The sequence below is a fragment of the Dipodomys merriami genome, unplaced genomic scaffold (genome assembly GCF_024711535.1).
Source record: "Dipodomys merriami isolate MVZ:Mamm:240054 unplaced genomic scaffold, mDipMer1.0.p SCAF_72, whole genome shotgun sequence".
Taxonomy (NCBI): domain Eukaryota; kingdom Metazoa; phylum Chordata; class Mammalia; order Rodentia; family Heteromyidae; genus Dipodomys; species Dipodomys merriami.
In genome coordinates, this window is record NW_027206313.1 from 1,724,156 (window position 1) to 1,748,100 (window position 23,945).

The 23,945-nt window shown below is 38.2% G+C and overlaps 1 protein-coding gene across 5 annotated transcripts in view; it reads right to left on the reverse strand.

Moving 5' to 3' along the window:
- LOC138818193 (FIGNL1-interacting regulator of recombination and mitosis-like) overlaps positions 1-23,945 on the reverse strand; it is a 36,113-nt gene that overhangs the window by 404 nt on the left and 11,764 nt on the right. For 4 of the 5 annotated variants that reach the window (XM_070009147.1, XM_070009150.1, XM_070009151.1 and 1 more), the window contains 16 exons: positions 22,184-22,264; positions 20,187-20,251; positions 19,346-19,494; positions 18,711-18,840; positions 16,949-17,135; positions 16,166-16,248; positions 15,485-15,536; positions 13,279-13,368; positions 11,025-11,210; positions 8,544-8,666; positions 7,083-7,178; positions 5,456-5,569; positions 3,546-3,650; positions 2,675-2,755; positions 1,567-1,686; positions 3-272 (listed from right to left, as the gene is read on the reverse strand). In XM_070009147.1, coding sequence (XP_069865248.1) covers positions 81-272; positions 1,567-1,686; positions 2,675-2,755; positions 3,546-3,650; positions 5,456-5,569; positions 7,083-7,178; positions 8,544-8,666; positions 11,025-11,210; positions 13,279-13,368; positions 15,485-15,536; positions 16,166-16,248; positions 16,949-17,135; positions 18,711-18,840; positions 19,346-19,494; positions 20,187-20,251; positions 22,184-22,264 — 1,854 coding nt within the window. In that variant the 3' untranslated portion in view covers positions 3-80. Of the gene's footprint in view, positions 1-2; positions 273-1,566; positions 1,687-2,674; positions 2,756-3,545; positions 3,651-5,455; positions 5,570-7,082; positions 7,179-8,543; positions 8,667-11,024; positions 11,211-13,278; positions 13,369-15,484; positions 15,537-16,165; positions 16,249-16,948; positions 17,136-18,710; positions 18,841-19,345; positions 19,495-20,186; positions 20,252-22,183; positions 22,265-23,945 lie in introns of those variants that run through there. The other variant, XM_070009148.1, reaches the window with a different exon arrangement.

Here is a 23,945-nt window from a genome sequence, read left to right on the forward strand (position 1 = left end):
TCCACGTTTACAAAAGCTCTTTTTATATACACTACACTAGAAAATGTACAGTCATATTACCCAGCTCTGTGTGGGTGACATTAGAGTATCTGACGTTTTAACCTCTCAATCCTTTGTTGCAGTGTCTCCATTTCCATTAGAAGCCAGGCTGGAGCCGGAGTCTTTTGAATTAAGGACTCTGTTGCTTCCAAGGCCCGCGTTGCTGCTTGCAGCGCTGACCTATACTCCTCTTCTTCCAGTGGGAGGTCATGACGTGCTCTTTTTGCAGAAGGCTTTTCAGAGAAAAAAACGAGATAATGATGTAAATTTTCTCCTTGTAATCATTGGATCACAAGAACAAGATAGTATAGTACCTTGTCCACCTTCTGACCTCAGTTACCTAGAACAATGCATGAAGCCGTTCTAAAAGTTGTAACTAAAACACCCAGGAGCAGACTGGGATGCTGTAGAAACTGAAGAGCATCGTAAAAGCTGAAAGAGATCTAGTAGAATTTAGATATTACGATGCAATAGAGGGGTTTCTATGGTGTGTTATGGCCGTATTTCCAAAAGGAAATGTAGCAGTCACTAAATCACATTACTTGTGCGACTTCTCTCAGGAAACATGTTCCATGGCAAATATAAGCACATGTCAAGCACTACAAGTACAAAGCACCAGTTCTGCTTGGTAGGTATCTGGTTCCTAATAAATTTGGGGATTATGGTCTTTCGAAGTCTCCCAGACAAAATCACAACTGGTTACCCAATTGAACAAGCCTAGGGAGTAGTGCTTACACAATCCCATGATCTGTCTTAATTCTTCCCAGTGCTGTGAGTAGGCCACTAGCCCACAATATGAAACCACACGATTTATAGAGGGGCTGGAAGCAGATTCTCAGGCCTGTGTTTAGCAGCTATGTCTACACTTAATCCAGACCATAATGAGCCAGCCTCGTATACCCATTAAAGGTGCTTGTTTACAAAGGACTCAGTGCCTTTTTCTTCTCAGGAGTAAGCGTAAGCCAAAGTGAGGCAGCTAAAGAGTGGGTGAACAACGTTCTATAAATGTGGATGGAACCACAGAATTCTCTAACTATAGAACCTCACAGAATTTCTTTACTAAAGGTGATGACTCTAAACCCTCCACTTAAAAATTACTCTTCTGTGGCTCAAAATAGTATTTGGAATATTCTTAGTGGTGTTAAGTTGTTGCCTTTGATAGGTATTTCTTGCCTTAGTCATAAAAGTAGCCTAATGAACATTCTAGAAAGTAAGTTAATTCATCTTTTGTGGTTCAGAAACTGCATTAGGCATTACTGGGTCAATATGTAGTTACGTTTTCCCAACAGTTACTACAAATGACTGATTATACTGGAAGATTGTATTTCCTGTGATGTTTAAAATTTTGTTACAGTTCTGTCTAGGGTTGGTAATCTTTCCGAAAAAAAATACAGGATTTCTAAAATACATTAACTATAAAACAGGAGAATCTTTAAGGTGTCTGGAGTTAGGTGTGAAGTTCAACCTAAGGATAAAAAGTGAAAGAAGAAAAGTGATGAGGATAGCATATGCCTGTTAACCACATACCTGTAAAGATGACTGCTTTGTTTCTGCTTCAGTCACTTCAGCAAAGGGTACCCAGAAAACAGCTTTTTCCTGTTTCACACGTTCCACTTTGGCAGCTTCAGCTTCATCTACACACCCAGACTTCAGAAGACCATGAAAAAATAAATTGAAAAACATGTGTGTTCTACTAGATGCCAATGCTGCCATTTACAGAAAGACTAAGTACTCTGTTTATAAATGCTGAGTGCGAAACCATTTTGTCTTGTGAACCAGTCCAATTTTAGAAGTCAAGTAGACTTATCTTTATATATGCTTGCTTGAAATGTAATTAGAATTCTTCCAGTGTTTTTCCCTATAGAAAAGTGACTTTCCAAGAAAAGTCTGCTACAGCTAACCTTTACTAACTAGGCTCTAAAGCCTAAGACAATAGCAAGGCTATGGATCCACTTAGTTATATGTGTCTAACACATATAATGGATAAAACACACAGATCCTAGAGTTTAACAATCAGCATACTAAGTAATTTATCCTAACACCAGCACCCTGTTGACTTTCAAGGTATACACAAACATGGGGTCCCTATGATTCAAAATTTTGATTCTAACTAGAGTGGTATAAATATCTACGAAGATAATTGCCCTAGTCTTGGAAAAACAGATCTTGGCTCATAAAAAGCCATACCTGAATCATACTGCAAAGTTTTTCTTTTTAAATCCTCTTAGTTCTGTATAATCAGATGTCTCTAATGTTCAACATGGAAGTCTGCATTTGCCATCTCAACTATCTAGATTACCAGTAAGATAGTACTGTAACCCAAACTGCACAGTAAAGTGCTTCAGATGTTTTCCCATATACAATCAGACGTTTTAGAGCCTGGACCCAAGTTTAAGTAGGATACTCGTTTATGTGTCCTAATACCATAGCCTAATGGTAACTTTATGTAATGTATGAAACTGGCAGCTTGAAGTTTTTCTATTTCTTTGGTGCTCAAAGCTTCAGGTTTGGAACATTTTGGATTCAGGGATGTTTCAGCCTATCTATGTTAGCAACTCTGAAAAGTCTAAGTTGGTTATAAGGACAAAATTTTCTTTAAAAAGATTAAAATATGGGATATGTAATAAATATTTACCTTCTCCAGAAAGGTTACTACTTTGTTCTTAATTTCTTCAGAACTGACACACTGTGGAACTATTTCTTCATGATGGGTTCCCTATTAAAAGATTCATAAGACTTTAATATACTTTAGCAAATTGCAAAGACAAGTAATGTGACTATTAAGAACTACCTTAATTTAAAATTAAGAACTACCTTAATTTAAAATTAAATGTTTTTTGTCAGCTGTGGGGCTTAAACTCTGGGCCCAGGCACTGTCCCTGAGCTCATGAGCTCAAAGCAAGCGCTCTACCACTTGAGCCGTAGCACCACTTCCAGTTTTCTGGTGGATCATTGGAGGTAAGAGTCTCACAGACTTTTCTGCCTGGGCTGGCTTTGAACCATGATCCAGCCTCCTGAGTAGCTAACATTATAGGCGTAAGCCACCAGCACCTGGCTTTAAAAATTAATTTTGAGAATATTCAATGCAAAGAGTACTTAAAACTCTTAAAACTTCTTCAGAGTATCTGGAATAATGTAATCCTAACTTCTGTACAAGCTTTATTTACTTCTCTACTCATATTATCTCTACACATTCTCATGAGCAAAAGTAGTGGATCACAGTTTAAAAAAAAAAAAAAAGCAACACACAAAGCCGTTGCTGGAACCACACTACCAGCTTTCCCCCGAATAGTTTAATATAAAATCTAGCACCATCCAGTCCCCAAAAAAATTGCCTAGAAGGCATGTATGAGTTAGAAGATTTGCTCTCAACACATTCCAGTCCTTGATCTCGGAAAGCTCACCATTTCTCTAGGCCTCACTTAAGGTCTTATAAGATAGTAATTATCTCCTCTAATAAAGGCAGCCCCAACAGATATCCCCACAAAGAATTAGTTTATAATTACCTCAGCAAACTGAGTAAATGCCTCCAAAGTATGTTGCTCTAGTAGCCAATTCCTATCAGCTAGCAGTAAGGCAAAGATACAAGACAGGTTGGGCAGCATTTTGTCCTGAAAAGAGAGACAACCCTGATTAAACAGAAAAAGAAACTTCAGGGTAGAACGAGAAGTTGTCACTTTCTATCATCTATCCCAGTGAACACAGCATGTAGGTCAACTCTCTTAGTCAACAATAGCTTCCCTGGATGAGGCGTGCTCCATATCAGGAGCTCAGCACCTGACATTTTCCCTGCTCAGAACACTCCCCAGGCTCCTAGTTCAAGGGTTTTTACCAAGTTGTAACACTCACAAGGATTCTACCAACTATCCCATTTCAATATGAACTGTCAAATACACTCCCTGTCTCCCTGCCCAGCTTTGTATTTTTCTACTCACCACCATTTAATACACTTTATCTCACTAGTTGTCAGTTGCTTTTCTACAAGCTCACAGTAGGGATCAGTTAATTATTGTATCAACAGAATTAAAATGACACCTACCATGGCAATGTAAAATAAGTATCTCATGACTTCAACTGCCTCCTATATGCTCACGGATCTCAAAGTTTCTTCGGGACCTGCCTGACCTCACCCCCAAGTTGTAAGGCATTCAGATTCTGATCATAGAACATTGGTTACACAGGTAAGGGCCAACGAGTGATGCAGAATACAGCAGAAATACGGAATGAACTTGTGGTAGAAGGAGTGTATTTTTGGACACTTTTGCCATGAGAATTGGCAAGAAGCTATTAACATCTACACTTAAAAATACAAGTTTACCAGATGAAAACCAATGTTTTAGTGTTGTTTTCTTGTAAACAAAAGACATCTTCAGACATCTATCAGTTAATAGTTTCAAAAAAAATTTTTTGTACCAGTCTCAAAGTGTGAATGGGGGAGGCGGGGGGGGGGGGGGTCTTGGGCACTGCTCCTGAGCTTTTTTGCTCAAGGCTAGTGCTCTACCACTTAAGCCATAGCTCTACTTCCAGCTTTTTCTGGTGGTTCATTGCCCAGTCTGGCTTCAAACCACAATCCTCAGATCTCAGCCTCCTAAGTGGGTAGGATTACAGATAGGAGCTACTGGTGTCTAACTAGTTTCAAAGATTTTAATCAACCTATATGTACTTGCCCTGACTATAGAGAACATGTTCATTAGTGATTTTTTTGGGGGGTGGTCAGTTTTGGGGCTTGAACTCAGGGCCTGGGCGCTGTCCCTCAGCTTCTTTGTACTCTAGCACTTGAGCAGTGCCACTTCTGGATTGATTTTGAGTTGCTAGAGATAAACCTCATGGGGACGTTCGAGTAGCTAGGGTGACAGGCATGAGCCACCAGTGCCCGGCTTACCAGTAGTCAACTAACTGAGAATGACTGTTCACACTGTATAGTAGTAGTGAGGATAAAACTTCAGGATTCCCTTCAACCTGAGGTCTTAAAATTCAGTAGACATGTTTTTCTGAGCCATGACATTTTTATAAATAATTGCCTAACTTGTCAGCACAAACTTTTTTGCAACATTAAAAAAATAACTATTAGCAAATAAGCTTCCTTTTATGAATATACAACTGCAATAAATTATCAAATGTCCTAATTACATACTATCACCTAACGGACCTAAATATTTTCTACCTTCAGAAGATTTTTGTGCTGAAGTCCAACTAGAATGAGAACCTCCTATTCTCAAATGATAGTGGCCAACTCAGTAAATTATTTGAATGTCCACATGCTTTTCTATAACTTAAAACGAGCTCTATTTGACAGTTACCATCAATCAGAAAATGTTTCTTTTTCCTCCAACTTCATTAGAAATCAAAAGCCAAGGCAGGGAACCTACTCATGATACTGTTTTAAATAGCACAGGAACAACAGGAGTGTGAGTACCTGTATAACCTGAGGTATAAACAGCTTTCCTAACGAAGAGACAAAATCCAGCACTGCAAAGCGGACATGGTCAGCAGGCTCCAATTTAAGTAGTGAGGTCTGCAAACTGACTACCTGGAAAGGAATAAAGCATAAGGCTAGTGGTAAGTCAAACAGTACTCTCCATATAAACCAAGACTACCTATGAGTTAGATAATGATGGAAGGAGGAAAAACAAAAATTCAAAACATTAAAACATCCATTACAACTTATAAAAAACTTTATATACATTTAAAGATTATTTTGTATTTAAAATTCATTTGTGAAAAGTACATTAAGGGTTGCCAAAGCTGTTTGGAGAAAGTCATAACAAATTTAACTTACTATACATTCTGAGTTAATCCTTTTACTGTATTTGTATCCTTATAATTCAGTAATTGATGGTACAGACATAGTAAAGAATATACCTAACTAGTCAACACTCACTAAACACAGCTATTCGTTTCTGTTCTTCCTATCCCACCCACCATATATGATAAAACGTCTCGTCCATCATTTTCCTAAATAGGAATGCTTAATTTTTCTTCCTAAAGTTTGTTTCCTACATGATCCTGTGCTAAAGCTAATTCTTGATTTAGGGAGATCAATTTTGTCAATACTTCAGAGAAGAGGAAGGCCATTCCCATTTTCTGTGAGCTCAGAACTTCCCAAAAAGTTTTAAGTGAAGTTCTACCACAAGGACCCCACACGGTGATTCATGCAGGCCTGTGTCACAGCATGTAAGCTGGGGTCCTGAACAGAATTCAGTATAACTCTTCTTTCAAATATTTCATTTCTTCAAAGAGAAGGGATCGTCCATGCTGGAAATGTTCATGTTGGTTAACTCATAGCTGCTAAACATATCTTTAGAAATGCCACAGATACAGGGCTCAACATCAGAACTCTGACTCCTAATCCCAGGGAGTTAGAAGAGTTCCTGTCCAGTTAACAGCAACAGTAAAAGTATTCAGCCTTAAGTGACAGGAAGAATGGAGAAAGGCTGAGTCAATAATCCAGTACAGTGCACTCTGGAAGGAAGAAACAGGGAGACATCAGTGATAATGATGAGTGAATCTGTGACATCTTCAGTTCACCAAGAAAAGCAGTGGAAGTGAAGCTCAAACGGTCCAGAGCCAGCTGGAGGGAAAGTGCTAAGCAAGAAAACGGTCCAGAGCCAGCTGGAGGGAAAGTGCTAAGCAAGAAAGAGGGCATATGCCGGGCGCTGGTGGCTCACGCCAGTAATCCTAGCTACTCAGGAGGCTGAGATCTGAGGATCGCGGTTCAAAGCCAGCCTGGGCAGGAGAGACTGTGAGACTCCTATCTCCAATAAACCACCAGAAAACTGGAAGTGGCGCTGTAGCTCAAGTGGTAGAGCGCTCGCCTTGAGCTGAAGAGCTGAGGGACAGCGCCCAGGCCCAGAGTTCAAGTCCCACGACCGACCAAAAAAAAAAAAAAAGAAAGAAAAAGGGCATGAGCTCAAAGACCCACTACTGGTATAAAAAAGCTACAAACCAATAAACAAATCACCATTAAGGATTCTTTATAAAGTGATTTCAGTTTGGCAAACTCCATAGCAAACAAAGTATAACAACATGGTCACTAATCTTACCTGACTGATCAGCTGAGGATCTACAGTTTGAACAAAAAATCCTAAAATTGGCAGTAAAAGGCTCAATGTCTGTTGAACATAGGGCTGACTGGTTACCTTAAATAAGAGACAAAATAATTATGATGAAAGTTTTCCACTAAATAAAATGTTATTATAATACAGTTTTTACTAAGCACTTATTATATGCCAGGCTAGATGAAAACATTTTTCAAAGTTATTACCACCCCACCTCTATCTTACAGCAAGTCTATAAGGTATAGTTATTATCCTCATTTTACTTAATAAGAAAACAAGAGGAGAGAAGTTAAATAATTTCCTCAAGATAACCTGGCTAGGAAAAGAAAAGCCATGATTCAAATCCAGACTTATTCTAAAGGGAATCCAATTATTTTTGTCTGAAACTGGAAAGCTTTCATGTGCCTTCATTTTCACAGAATTCCATTTCTCTCTGCCATACTTACTGAGATGCCATACTACTGTACTGTAAAGCTGTAACTACAGCACAGTGAATGACTACAATGAATGAATGTGTGTACATCAGTGGAAGGTATTTGCTGAAGTCATAATGCAAGAGTAAAGAGACCATAGCAGACATTAATGATAAAACTACCTCTGTTTTCAAAAGTTAATGGATTTTGCTACTGCTGATTGCCAGAGGCCATGTTTATTTCTACTTACTTTAAGGAAAATCAAGTGTGATATTTTGAGTTTTAAATGAAAAAACTTGTTTAGAACAATTTCCATTCATTTCATTGAAACTGAACAAATTTCATGAAATCTTTTTCAACCAGGGATGTTTACCATTTTTATTTTAAACAGACAATCCTCTGACTGGGCTTTGCGAAGAATGTAAGTTATTTACATTCATTCACTAGAGTCTTCCGCCTTACTCTTCCTTGCCCAAAGGGAAGTATGATTCTAGGAACCACACAAATAGGCTGCACTAGCCCGAAGAACAGAAACAATACGGGAAGATGTTTCAGGTTAATCTAAGAGGTTTTACTATTTCCATACATGCTGTACCTTGTTCATCTTTATCTCCCCTTTCACGCCCAGTAAATTTCCTAACTGTATTTTTAGAGACACATAAAATTGTACGTAAGGTTTCCATCATGGCACTTCAATACATGTATATGATAAAATGTTCATTTATTCATTCCCTGCACTATTCTTACCCCACCCCCTCCTCTTGGTTCCCCTTATCTCTTTAGTCGTCAGGGGAGAAGAGGGTCCTGAGTCATGAGAATACTTGCTAGACCATCACCACCATTCTCCTAAGTTCTACATTTATATCATAATGCCATCACACTATACTGCCTGAGAGTAAGTAGGTACTTGACATTCTCACAACTTCTACCAAGCACCTAAAAAAATTACAAAAATTATACTATAGGGAACCTTTAATATATTCTTTTTCTGTATTACATGTTCTTCAGTAACATGACCATTGGTTCCTCTTACCTGTTTAACATTTAAAAAAGCCCAAAGCTGATTCCCAACTTCAATAATTGCAGTCTGCTGTGCAACGTCTAAAGCTTCAGCAGCAGAATTACACACAGCAAGTAAAGCAGACAGGGCTGTGTTCTAGAGAGAGAGAAAGAGATAGAACCTGAGATTAAAGGCATCAAAGGACCAGGAACCGAAAAACCCAGGGGTTATACAAGTCACTTAGAACTGTTCACATAAATCCACACAGAGTATTTCTCAAAGGCAAGCACTATACAGTCTATTTTATTAAAATAAATTTTCCTTATTCAAAGAAATATTTGCTTCATTTTTCTAAAACTTTTGGGCTTAGGCTAAAAAATTAATCAGAAACATGAAATTGTAATAAAAAGATTATCCATACAAATGGTCAGAATGGCTGGCCTAATTTAAAATGCTCATCAATGAAGTTTATTATTTCACAGGTAAACAGCAATCTTTAAAGGTTACTGATTGTTTTAAAATTCAAGATACCAGGCTGGGAAGGTGGCTCAGTGGTAGAGCGCTTGCCTTGCATGCCTGAAGCCCTGGGTTCGATTCCTCAGGACCACATAAGCAAAAAGAAAAAAGCCGCAAGTGGCGCTGTGGCTCAAGTGGTAGAGTGCTAGCCTTGAGCTAAAGAGCTGAGGGACAGCGCCCAGGCCCAGAGTTCAGGCCCCACGACCGGACCCCCCCCCCAAAAAAAAAAAATAAATAAATAAAATAAAATTCAAGATACCTCAGTAACAATGCATTTGCTAAACAAATATTAAAATGTACTATCCGGCCGGGCGCTGGTGGCTCACGCCTGTAATCCTAGCTACTCAGGAGGCTGAGATCTGAGGATCGAGGTTCAAAGCCAGCCCGGGCAGGAGAGACCGTGAGACTCCTATCTCCAATAAACCACCAGAAAACCGGAAGTGGCGCTGTAGCTCAAGTGGTAGAGCGCTCGCCTTGAGCTGAAGAGCTGAGGGACAGCGCCCAGGCCCAGAGTTCAAGCCTGTACTATCCAACAGGCACAGGTGGCTCACACCTCGCGTCTTCGGAGCTGAGATCTGAGGATGGCAGTTGAAGCCAGCCTGTGTAGGAAACTCCATGAGACCCTTACCTTTAATTAAACACCAAAAAAACTGAAACCAGAGCTGTGGCTCAAGTGGTAGAGCACTAGCCTTGAGCAAAAACAAAAGCTCAGAATAGTGCCAAGACCTTGAGTTAAAAAGCCCCAGACTGACACAAAATCAATAAATGTACTAATTAGAATTTAAAACAAAATTTCTTTTGGATTCACACTTTCCTACTGACACAAGAATTTCAATCTCTCTCTGGCTAGGATGGAGATATTGAGGGTGTGGTAAAGGTCCTATAATGACCAGTAGCAATGACTTTAATCCATTACACTGCAACAACCCACATTAGGTAACTACCTGCAGCTTCTCATTCAAGAGTGATCTGTTTTCTTGCACAAATAAACATGCTAGGTTTGGCCCTAAGAATCTACTGAATAAACTAACTGTGAATCGAGAATTTAGGGCATGTTAAGTGCAAAATAACGATGTATTAACCAGTTTTTCCAAAATAAATGTTTTGTTTACATTATAACCAGCTGCTATTAGACAGCAGTGTCTGCACACTCAGTATGAGAACCAACGGCTTCGGAAAAGCTTCCCACTTCAAAATGGCGGCTAAGCCGGCAACCCCACACCTACGTGGCCTTCTCCCTAGACTTTCTTGATTGTTCCCCACCATAAAATGGTACATATATACTGTCAACAGCTTAGCTAGAAGGTAAATGAGAATTTTTAGTTTTTTCCCTCTGATTTATCTATCCCAAGGCCTACAACAGAACTTACTTCATAAGAGCACCCAAAATATGTATTTATATATTAGTTGAATAAAATAATGAGCAAATGAACACTGAACTGCAAAGTTCATCTACTTGAACCATATCTAGTCAACCATAAAAAAAAAAGTTTTCTATTTTTTTTTGGTGTGTTTTCTACTTCTTGTAGTATAATCCTTCTCTTTTTATTCCATCATTTATAAAGGAACATTCTAGGTACAATAAAGGATCAGAGCAGGTTTGCATAAATCACTCTATCTTCCTGGTGTTAAGTAATCATGTCTAAGCCTAGTGTGTTGGTATATATTTATAATCCCAGTACATGGGAAACAGCAGGATTTCCAGTTTGAGACCAGTATGGGCTACATAATTAAGACTTTGTCCTAAAAATGGGGGGGAAAAGCCTGCTCAATCCAGTCATGTATATCAGCAAAAATGAATTATTTCATTATTTTCCCAATGTGTCTATCTTGTACAATAGAGGGAAGACCCACAACTTCAACATTAAGATTTTCCAAGACACCTTTATAATACAAATCTGCAAATCCTAGTTGCATGCCCATTTTATTACCAGCCTATTACCTCAGTAAGTGCTCAGTAAAGCTGCTGGATGAATCAGCGCATTGCAAATGACCTACTAGAGACTGGAGTTCTCCCAGAGTTGGGCTGGTGCTCAGCCATCTCCTACACTGCGCAGTGCCCACTCTGGTGATCGCGTGTGCAGCTTGCTTCCGGACCTCGCCGCATAAAGCCTGCAAGGAGATACATTGCCATACAGGCAAATTTTCTGCTTCTTTTGGAGAAAATTTCTTGATAAACTCCACCTGAAGTAAATTGCAAAGAAACAAGAATCTCAGACAACTGGACGAATTTGAGAACTGTTTCCTCACTTGATATTTAAAGGAGGTAATGTAAATGAGCGTGGTTATTTTTGCCGCTGCAGCATTTATAAGGTGTAAGTGAAGCATGGCACACATGCCTGAGAGGGGCAGCGGTGCTCCATGTACACATACAGAAGTCTCCTCATGACACAGTTTGCTAAAAGCCCATCACGGTAAAAAGCAGTTTCATCACAAAGCCCAACTGTACCATGAAAGCTAAGAGAGTTATTACACTGACTGGTGAATACCATCTTTTTAAAACTGTCTTATCTTTGAGTTGTACAAAGGAGTCACCATTCAACAGCTCAGTTGATGAATACAATGCATCTTGATCAAGCCATTTTATCTTTCTCTCCACCCCTCCTCCCTCGGTTTTCTTAGTCTCACAGGCTATGCATGAAATATTACAAGTGTGTTCTCACTTCCTCTTCACTCACTAGCATCCCTCCCTTTGATCTTTCCCCACAGCCTTCAACTGCCACTTTCCAGACATTCTTTTTGTTGGACTATGAATCTGTCTAAGGAATTACACCGTCTTGACTTCACCTCTGCAAAGACCACTTAAGTTTGTGTACATCTGCATACAACGTTCTATGTGTGTTCACATTTATAAGCTAGATCTAGCTTCCGCATGAGAGAAAACGTGCATCTTTGTGTCTGTGGGCCTGACTTCACTTACTTTTCTAGGTTCATCCATGTTCCTCCCTAACAGATGAGTAAAATTTATCACTGTATTCATAATTTTATGTGTATATGTACCACATTTTCTTGACCCATTCATTCACTAAGAATATCCAGGCCGTTTCCAGACCTGACTGTGGGGACAGGGGCAGCAGTGAACGTGACTGCGAGTGGCCCTCCTGAACCCTCATTTGAGCTCTTTTGGATAAAAGCCCAAGAGTGGTACTGATGGTTTGCAGAGTACCTCAGTATCTGTAATAAAATCCAAATACAAATGATACCTAATAATGATCTGAACAATTCAAAGAGTAATGCCAAAATTTGCTACATAGAAAGAGAACAAGATTCTAATGGACTCAACTACAAACACTCTAGTTGAAATCATTTTCAAGATTTCAAAGTCTTAAGACTGACAATAGCTCATAAGGAGTGAAATTTAAGAGAATTATGACTTCCCTGTTTAAAGAAGTATGTACAGAAATTTTTACTTTACACAGAAATGACAGCACAACTATTACTGTTCTTAAATAAGGTATATTAAAGTATTTTTCCTTCATTTAAGTAATTTTGAACTTTTGCTTTTTTTAGGTGGGAATACTAATATTTGTATACATACAATAATTATTCCCCCTAACCAGAAAACATTTTAGTATCTAAATATACTGTCTCTTCCCCTCAAATTATTATGCATCCCAGATGCATTCTCTTCATTTCTAGTAACACTGTGTCACTGACACTAAGTCAGGTTTCCAACCACGGCCCGTGGGACCATAAAGAAGAGTCTGCTTCACCGCTGTAGTGGTCCCCAGGCCTGGCTACACAGAAGCAAGTTACTGAGCTCTACTTAGTACTCAACACTCCAGTTCAGATCAGAGGATGCATAAAAGCAGACACTTTCCTCAATCATGCCACTGCTTGTTTCCCTCACAGCAGCAAACAACTAATAGTTGTTAACGATGCAATTTCCCCCTAAAAGTTCAACTATGAAAATGCACACTATGATAACTCTTCAAAATGAAAAGAGCAGATGATATAGATTTAATTACATGCGTCTCACACATCTGAAAAACCAGTGAAAAGATGTACTTCTTTTCCCTTGGAAGAATATTAAATGGATTTTATCCAAGGGATTAGTCAGGATGGAATCAGATTATCTGTATGTAATTTGAAGCAAGAACATCAAAATCTACTCCAGAAATCAGTAAGCTAAGTATCCGATGTTAAAAATTGATGCTCAGCTAATAACATTTAAGTATAGAATAAACAGGAGGGGAGCTCTGACGGGAATGTGAATCCAGTTTTTAGCAGGTGCATTGAGAGCAACCCTTGCCTGATGGGGTGGAGCCATGAGGAAGAAGAGTCGTTTCAACAGAATGGACAGGTGGGCGAGCTGCTGACATTCTCCGGGGGAAGATTTTATCTAGGAAAAGACAAGAAATGGAGGAAAAGATTTAACTGATTTAGAATTAGAGATTATAAGAAGACAGTGAGAAGCCAAACTATTTACGGTTCTTTCTGAAGGATAACACTGTAGCCAGTTAGCTTTGTGTTTGTTTTTGCTGACACCCAGGCTGGACACAGCCTGTGCTTGCTGGCAGTTTATCTCTGCCATGTCAGCCATGCCTGCAGCTCAACTTCTTGTTGGTTATTTTGAATCTGGGAGCTTCCTGGACATTTTGGCCTGGACTGGCTTGAAACTACTATCCTCTAGATCTTAGCCTCCTCTATACCTACAATTCTAAGTGGTGACTAATTTGGGACTATTCTTTCCTTCTCCAATGCAACTACACTGCTTTTTTAATAAGAAATTCTGAGCCAGGTGCTGGTAGCTCACACCTGTAATCCTAACTACTCAGGAGGCTGAGATTTGAGGATGTCAGTCTGAAGACAGCCCAGGCAGGAAAGTCCTCGAAACTCTTACCTCCATTAAAAACTACCAAAAAAAGACAGAAGTTAAACTGTGACTCAAGTGATAGAGCACCAGCCTTGAGAAGAAAAGCTCAGGAACAGTGCCAGGTCCTGAGTTCAAGCTTCACAACAGACAGCAACAAAAGAAATTCTTGAAATAATGTTTAAAACCTGGTATGTAAATCTATTCAAAAAAATTAATCTTAAGACCTTTTTTTAAAGAACTTTTTTAAATCTCTCTTTTTTAGGAGGGGCAGTACTGGGATTTGAGCTCTACCACGTGAGCCATGCCCACAGACCTTCTCGTTTTAGTTCTTTTTCAGATATGACCTCCTGCTCTTGAGCGAGCCAGCCGGGACTCAATCTCCCTGCCGAGGCCCTCACACGGCTGGGATTACAGGGATTACAGGCACGAACCAACACACCAACCAACACACCAACCGTCTTCTCTTAAGATCTCACCTTCTGCTCCAGTTGTCCTCATCCCACGATCCTTTCTATCTCTACCTTCCAAGTAGCTGAGATTATAGGCATGAACAATGGCCAGCCCCAAATTCACAAGAACTTTTCAATATCTAAGCATTAATAGTACAGAGGTGGAGTTTGATATAAGTAAAGATCTTAAATATTTTATAAAAGCAGTTTTATGCTTTTTTGTAACAATGCACTAGAAGAAATCCATTCCTATCGTAAAGCACTAGGAGAGTTTTAATGTAAATGAGATTGGGTTGCTGAGCACAGTGGCAATCGGGAGGCTGAGGCAGGAAGACTGCCAGTTAGAGGACAGCCACAAGGGAGACCCTGTCTAAACAAACACTGCAACATCAAAATCACTGTTGTGTGCAAGATGTGCTAGAGATTCAGTACAGTGAGTTATAATCTAGACATAATTATTAAAAAAAACACAAAAGGGATGGGTGTTCACATGATCAAAGAGCAGAGACAAAACCTAGCAGTCATAACCATCTCAAACGAACACATCAGTCATCCCCAAGTTCTAAGCAAAACTATCAACCTTGAAAAGACTCAAGTCATTGTCACTTTCTCTTTGTACTCAAGGACAAAAGGTGACATCAACTACAACCAAACTTAGTCCTCTCACATCTCCCTGACTGAAACAAGTTCAACAAAACCAGGAGCTAAGTGAAGTCCGATTAAAACAAGAAAGAGATGCTTTGCATTTACATTCAAATTTGTTCTCCACCTTGGTGGTCTTTCTTTTCTAGAACATTCTGAACTCTCTGAAATTTTGAAAATATAAGAAAAAATTTCCCACTTTGTATTGATAAGCTTTTAGAACTTTTTTACTAAAATCAAAGAAGGCTGGGAAGGTGGCTCAGTGGTAGAGCGCTTGCCTTGCATGCCTGAGGCCCTGGGTTCGATTCCTCAACACCACATAAGCAAAAAGAAAAAAGCCAGAAGTGGCGTTGTGGTTCAAGTGGTAGAGCTCTATCCTTGAGCTGAAGAGCTGAGGGACAGCACCCAGGCCCAGAGTTCAGGCCCCACGACCGGACCCAAATAAATATTCTTTGAGTTCCATACTGTTTCTCCTTTTTCTATTTACATTATTATACCCACAGAAAACATATGAGAAATGGGCATTACAGAGTCCTTCAGGTTGAACTCACCAGATGAGCAACCAGCGTGACATGATGTGCACAGAGCTCAGCAGTCCCATATCTGCAATGTACAAAGAAGGCATCTGAGTATCTACAAATATTCAAAAACGGAAGACAAGTGCCATAAAGATACAAACATGCTGATGAAGACACAGACACTGCTGTTACAGGCTGAGTGTCTCTTATCTCAAATACTTCAGAATTTGGATTGTTTTCATATTTGAAATATTCATCTATGCATAATGAGAGATCTTGGGGATGGCAACCAATCTAAATATGAAATTCAAAATTGTTTCATATACATCTTACCCATACATCCCAAAGGTCATTTGATACAATATTTGTGAATATAATGAAGTTTAATTTTATTCTGTTTTCTATCTGCAACATCAAGTCTGTGCTCAAAAGTTTTGGGTTTTAGAGCATTTTGGATTTCAGATTAGGCCTGAGTGTTCCCTGGCAAAGGAATATAACAATATACAAAACCACCTAATAAGCACATGGATTATATCAACAACAAAAAAGGAGGAATAATTCCCTATTCCCTTGTTTAGTACTGTGGTATAAAACTATTTAGAGATGTAATTCAAGATTATTGAAATGAGACTTTTCTAGGAACTTAAAATTATAAAGTCATTTATTGTTAGTCACTAAAAACCAATGCAAGCTCCAAACAGTAAGATCTAGTACCGAGCCACGAAGCACCACACGTCCATTGCCAACAAAGAGGTGATCATGTTCACACCCAGCACAGCATTCAGCAGCGCAGTGTCCTAATGAAAACAGACATGACTTTATTAATGTGCTATATCCCAAACATCATCATGAATAGTCACACTAAAACAAGAATCCAGAGAAGAGGAAAGCTAATTTTCTAAGTATTTGAAGAACCTACAATGTCATTCCCTCAAGTATGCTGAGCACCTAATCATTGTGTTGGGCTGTGAGGAATCAACTTGTATTTAAATGTGTAACTCAATCAGTAAGATCCATGAAGATTAAGTACCCTGAAAAGTTTAAAGCAACATAAGTAAAATTTACTTTTCTACCTTAAATTTTCATATATAAATTTACGTGTTGGATGTCATCCGTACCTTAAATTTGATCCTAGGCTTTACTCAACCTCTTTACTAATCCAATTCCATTCGCATTTTTTAAAAGTCTATATTATGCCTGAGATATACCAGAGACCTAATCTATTTTGTGAAACCTAGGTAATTATTTTCCTCACAATGTTTTTCCCCCACTCAAAATTATTTCTCATATAGTTTAAACTTTAGCTGTAAGTACAATAGTAAACAAAGACTATCATTTCTTTAAAGCACTTGAATTAAAGCATAAAATGGGTAAGTTGAGGAAATGATGTGTAGACAAAGGAATATTCACTATTCCCACGCTGTCTTTTACAGATGAGTCACAATTTCAATAAGGAGAAAGCCAAAGTGTAATATACACGTTAAGTAAACTGCTTACCAGCTCAGCAAAGAGCGAAGGATGAAAGGAAGTGATAAAGGTACACAAATGAACACAAACATGCTGGTACAAAGTGCTGGCAGCCTCAGCTCGCCCTTTGCTCTCTACTCCCTGTAAATGAACAGGCAGAGAGAGTTCGCCAGAACACTGCTCAAAACTGTAGAAAATGGCTCTGAATAGAGAAATCCTGCAGGCAAATGGAGAATATTGAACCCACATTAATAGTAATAACTAGCAGATAAAATGTCATATCAGAGGGTTATTTTTACAAATTAAAATTTCAAGGTATAATCAATAACAACTGCTAGTATGTATGAATATGTGTACATAAAAATAAAATATACTCATTGGCAGAAAAAAAATCCTTAAGGAACAGAAAATATTTTCATCGTTTACCAATTGTCTGTTATACTAGTAAGTTACACAAAATCAGCGTAAAAGTTCTTCAAGGATTTAAAACATATCTAAATTACAAAAAGCAGCATACTTCAGACAGGGAGGAGTCATTTTAATACTGCAATAGTTAAAAATACTTTTATGGGCTGGGAATGTACTTAGTGGTAGAGTGCTTGCCTAGCATACATGAAGCCCTGGGTTCAATTCCTCAGTACCATATAAACAGAAAAAGCTGGAAGTGGCACTGTGGCTCTAGTGGTAGAACGCTACCCTTAAGCAAAAGCTCAGGGGCAGTGCCCAGGCCCTCAGTTCAAGCCCCCAGGACTGGCAAGAAAAAAAGTAACTTTTATGAAGGACTTAAGAAACAAAAAAAAAGTAGGATACACTAGTACCTCATTTATAATCCTAGCTACCATCCTAGCTACTTGGGAAACTAAGGTCTGAGAATTAAGGTTCACTGGCAGCTTGGGAAGACAAACTCTAATTACTCAGCAAAACGCTGGAAGTAGAAGTGCTGTGACTCAAGTGACAGAGCATGCCCTGTGAGGGGAAAAGCCAACCAAGAGTTTATGCCTTGAGTTCAAGTCCCAGTGCCAGTATTAAAAAGAGAAAGAGAAATATGCATCGGTATAGACAACAAAGCCTGTATATAAAAGCAAACGTAAATGAGCAGTCTTACTGCAGCAAGCTGTATTAGCAATGCAGGAGAGGACAGGAACGAAAGGAGCTGAGGAGTGGGATGGCTTTAAAGCAGACCTGGGACCTCTGACATTAGGCTTCACTTTTGAGCAGGAGAAAAGGAAGTCCAGAGCCAGGGCTGGAGAAACGGACAGAATGGGCTACAGAAGAATAAAAAACTTGGAGCACAGCAATAATTCACAGTCTGGAACTACAACCTAGATTGGTGTTGGCGAGGAAGATGAGAGACAAGTGAACTTTCCCAGGAGACAGACACCTTTCAAGTATCCTATCAAAGCTCTTTCCTTAATGTGACTACTTCAATCTACTCTATTACAGTCAATAATTGTTTTTAATGATGACCACTGGGCAATAAACATTGCACAAAATTTAAATACTAAAAATATCTTAATATTTTTATCATGTTACCAATTTTATACCTAGGTCACTGTAACTACTAATACATCTGACATAACAAAAAGCATGTTGTTTTCAGATGGATTTCATTATGCTGCTCAGGCTAGTCCCAAACTCCTGAACTCCAAAAAAAAAATCCTGCTGTCTCAGCTTCCCAAGCAGGTGCAATTATAGGAACACAACATGTCTGGCTTAAGCCTAATTTTACAACCACTACAGTAAGGCAATTCAAGTCAGCAGTAATATAATTAAATATAGACATGTTTGTTACCTGGCAGCGCCTTGGGAAACTTGGTTTTCTGTACACCACAGGGTCTGCACGTGCTCAGGCTGAGCGGGCAGCTTGTCCATGACAACCACCAGGAGCAGGCATTGTGGGAACTGAAGCTCACAAGGCAGGTCTTACAGGAGATTAGGTTACACAGTAAGTTACAGCAAACTGGCAAAAATACAGCCTAAGTATTTTCAGAACTTTGATATTTTTATAAAGAAATTAAAGGATTGTTTTTTTTTCCCCCCAGTTATGGGGCTAGAACTCAGGGCTTGGGTGCTGTCCCTGAGCTCCTTTGCTCAAGGCTAGTGCTCTACCACTTTGAGCTACAGTTCCACTTCTGGTTTTTGAGTGGTTAATTGGACAGAAGAGTCTCATGGAGACTTTTCTGCTGGGGCTGGCTTAGAATATCAATCCTCAAATCTCAGCCTCTGAGTAGCTAGGATTATAGGCATGAGCCACTGGCACCTGGCTAAAGGAATGATATATATGTATTTTTTAATGAAAAACATGCTTCAATAGAAAAACATTCTAAAACTTAACTTTGAAAAAGAATGACTACAAAGAAGGAAACAACGCTGTTTCTAACACATCATAATTACTAATGATTTAACATCAAATGTTTTGAAACTTACCTAATTTACTATCCAAAACTGCCTGCATGAAGGACTGGAGTGGGAGAAGCTGGCTGATGAGAGGGTCCAGTGTCACAAGGAAAGCACATGCGACCTCCTCCTGCTGTGCTTTGGAAATGCTGGCAGCATACAGACTGGGAGGAAGCTTGCTGGAAAGACAGGCAAAAAACCCATTTACAATGGTGTCCTAACACCTTGTTGTAGAAATATGCAAAAAATATACCAGTGCTGGTAGCTCACAGCTATCAATCTAGCTACTCAATTGGCTAAGAGCTGCAGATCACAGCCCAAAGCCAGCCAAAGCCTGGAAATGGACATGTGGCTCAGGTACTAGAGCTCCAGCTATGCTACTGTAAGGGAAAAAGCTGAGGGAGAGCTAAAGACAAGCCCAAGTACAGGTACACAGATAACTTAAAATAGAATATTGCATTTACTATGAAGCAATACTGTTTTTCAGCAGCAAGAGCTTTATAAGAAATAAAGTACACTAATGCTAAGGGGGATTAACTTTACGCAAATGTTTCAGTAATTGGGCTCTAAATAACTCTTTATTCAATCAGATATGTATTCAATATTTTGTCTCTACTTTGTGGTAAATGTATTTATTAACGTATTTTTGATGTGTAAGGAAGTAGTTAAGAATACTATGTTTAGTAAAACTCACATGGAACCTATCCTTCAAAAGCTTCTATATTCAATTACTTTAGGCAAGTAGACAAAAATTTACTACAACCTTAAGAAAAACCACTTTGATATTTTATTTTAAATGAAGATGTATTTAAACTTCACATGCAACAAATGGTACTGAGACAGTTTAAAAATTGTAAGACTTTCTTTTTACCTGTATATTTGAAGATATAGCCGGTGCAATACAGAGCAAGAATCAGAGAGGAAAGGATGGAATTCCTAAAATAAAACAATACTGTTTATTCTTTGAATACATGATTTTCCAATATATACTCTCCCCCATTATCTGCATATCACACATTTTAAAAAATAATCTTAAGTGAGAAAGAATGAAAAGGAACTTGAGGCTAAGTACCAACAACTCTTTACTGTTATTCCTGCCATCATAACCATGGTTATCAGTTATCAAGCATCTAGTATGTAACTAGACAAACATCAAGTGGCATTTCAGTTCTCTATGTGTACTATGTTATTATCTCCATTTCATAGAAAAGAAAGCTGAAGGTCAGCTATCAAGTAACTTGGAGTACGTAGCTAAAAATCATTAAGGCTGGGATTGCAGGCCCAGACGTAATTTCCTCACCATTATGATCAGTATATCTCTTGGAAGGTAATGGTTTGTACTAAATTTTAAGATTTAAGGTAAACACATGCCCAAACAGCTAAATCCAGAACTAAACTTTAAGACTACGTAGGGAGGTCTAGATGGTTCATGCCTGCCCGTAATCGTCTACTTTGAAGTCTGAGAACCAGAGGACTGAAGTTCAAGGCCAGTGCTGACAGCAAGGTCCAAGAGTCCCCTCTCAGTAGGAAGAAGCTGATTATGTTAGTGTGCCTATAATCCCAGCTCTGACAGAAACTGTAGAATAGGCAGTGTGGTCCAGGCATGGAAGCAAGACACTATCTCAAAAATAGCTACTGCAAATAGGGCTGAAGATGTGGCTCAACAATTTAGTGCCTACTTAGCAAATGTGAGGCATTGAGGTCAACCCTGTAGCACAAAAAATTATACACATATAAACTTAATCTGTAAATATTTGTTTACATAAAACATTACACTGCCTTATGTATAAATTTCAGTATTTGATAAATACATACTTAAATGTTTGCTTAAAAGAAAAAAAGATTTAAGATAAAAAAGCTGGCCATCAAGTTAAAATGGAAGGATTATGTAGGACTCTAAATCAACCAAGGAGTGAGGAATATGAAGGGGGGAGGGGTGAATATGATCAAAGTACTTCATACACATACAAAAATAGTATGAGGTCCATTAAAATTGTTTGGTTACAACAAAAGAGTGATGGTGACTTTGATCAAAGTACATCATATGCACCGATGACAGCCTTTTGTACTAAAAAAAAGAAAAAAAAGTTAAAATACCCTGGCTTTTAAAACCTGCTGTGCCTTCAACACACCAAGCAAGCATCAAATGGGTAACTATCATCATGTGCCATCTGCGTACCACCCACACTGTATCTCTGCCACTAGAATATACACCTTGCATGCTGCAGAGAACCAACGATAAGAAGCAGACAACCACTTTAAGAGGTAACTGCCCAGAAGGACCACTTGGTCCATCTACCAAGCTTAGCAATGAGAAAGAGACAGGGCATCAGCCCTGGAATTCTGAAGATAATAATGTCTTCAGAGATCCTTCTTCCTTCAAAAATAAACGTCAAAAAGAAAACATGAATAATCAATGTCTGCAAATCATTAACATCTATTACTCCTTCTTTTATTGACAGTCTGCCTGGGCAACTTAAATTTATTCTGTTCATAAAACATCAAATATTACTGCCATCCTAATAACTCCCAAATAGGCAGATTTCCTTAAAATTGACAGTTTCGAGGGTTTGAGCATTTAAATGATTGAATTCAGAAATATAAAGGAAATAATGGGTGAATAGTATTCAAAGACAAATTCAATTGCTTCCTGAAAATTCATGTTTACAGAAATAATTTTGTTTACATTTACATTAATATTTTTTCAGAAAATTTAATAAAAATAATGGCAGCTACTTGAAAATCTATCAGATGCTCAAAAGTAAATTCAGAAAAAGATAAATACAGAAGATTGGCTTTGGCACTGATAAAAATAGATAATTCACAATTCATAATTTAGCATACTTTTATGATTAAAAAAAACCTTACCTTAGTATAGTGCAACAGGGAGTTGGCAAAGAAACGACTTAATTTGAGTGTCTTCTGAAATAATCTGTAGTCAGCATCATCCTGTTTCAAAATAAGGAAATAGGCAAGCATAAAAATAATATGAAATTGGCCAAACTTATGAGATGATTTTTTTCCCCAAAACACTTAATTTTCCAAGAAAATTTATTTTCTGTACACTGGTTAAGCAATACAAATACTAAAGGACAACAGAGCCATTTCAAATAGTTAATCCTGTATTAGTGAAAGTAACAGTAACTTACCACAGAAAAAGAAGTGAATGGTCTTTAAGAGTTGACTTGAAAGTGAAATTTAAATAATCCATTATCATTCTCTACTATATAAGAATCAGGTTAATAGCTAAAAATTAAAAACAAAACAAAAACCCCAGATCCTGATATATTAAAGAAAATAGTTAAAAGAAATTAAAAAGAAAAAAATCCAAGCCATCAATTAATACTGAAGAAGTCCAAATTACAAACTAATTACCTATCTTTTGGAGAGAGAAAGCACGAAAGCTAATAAAGATTAAAACCAAACAGTATACACTATCCCTAAGCTGGAAAGTAGAGGAATAAATGCTTTCTTTAATAATTGGCAGAAGAATAAAACAACTTTATTTTTATCAAGAACTAAAGTATAAAATTCCTTGACTAAATAGCAATTCAATTTCTGGAACTTTATCTTGCAAACACAAATACTAACACAGGTATGTTATACAAAGTTTTTTATATCATGAAAGCTAAAATGACCCAACTGTCCAGCACATGGACAGTGACTTAGTACATTTCTGCTATTTGCATATAATATAATTACAAACAACTACTAAAGAGAATAGGGTAGATATACTGTCATGGACATAAAAAGCTCAAAGACAGATTAAAAGCTTTAAAGTACTGTCATAAAGTTAAATTACATTGATAAATGTTCTCTAATTGTGTGCATTATTTTATTCTAAAAAATCCGTTGGGGCTGGGAAGGTGGCTCAGTGGCAGAACGCTTGCCTTGCATGCCTGAGGCCCTGGGTTCGATTCCTCAGCACCACATAAGCAAAAAGGAAAAAGTCGGAAGTGGCGCTATGGCTCAAGTGGTAGAGTGCTAGCCTTGAGCTGAAGAGCTGAGGGATAGCGCCCAGGCCCAGAGTTCAGGCCCCACGACCAGACACCCCCCCCAAAAAAAATCCCTTAATGTTGAGCATGTTTGATTTTGTTCAGATACAGCGAAACTCTAATAAAACGTAATCAAAATATGTTAATGATGCACTAAATGAATACAACACTTCATTCTGACTTCCATTAAAAATTGAAAAGTGATTATCTATAAATGACCTAATTTAATGTACTTTATTCTAAAGTCCAAATACATTAAGACAAAGTGAAAATTGTTTGGAAAATGTCCTAAATATACGTAGTGAGTAGCAAAGACATTACTAATCAGAATTTAAAGTATACAAACTAAGTTGTTTCAACTGATTGTCAGATTCAAATTCGCACAATGATCAAAAACATGAGAATTTGGCTAGTTAGGAAACTTTTAAATTAAATTCTTTGATTTTTTATACAGTTAATATAAACTGCACAATAAACCATTCTGGCTAGTACGCTCCTGACTCCAGTTTTCTCTTGGCACTACAGACTGTATTGTTCCTTGGGCTTCCTCTGCCTCCTTTTGTCCAAGAAATTATCAACTAATCTTATTTTCTACATACTAGCTACAGAATGTGTAGTATCAAGATAGGCAAAAA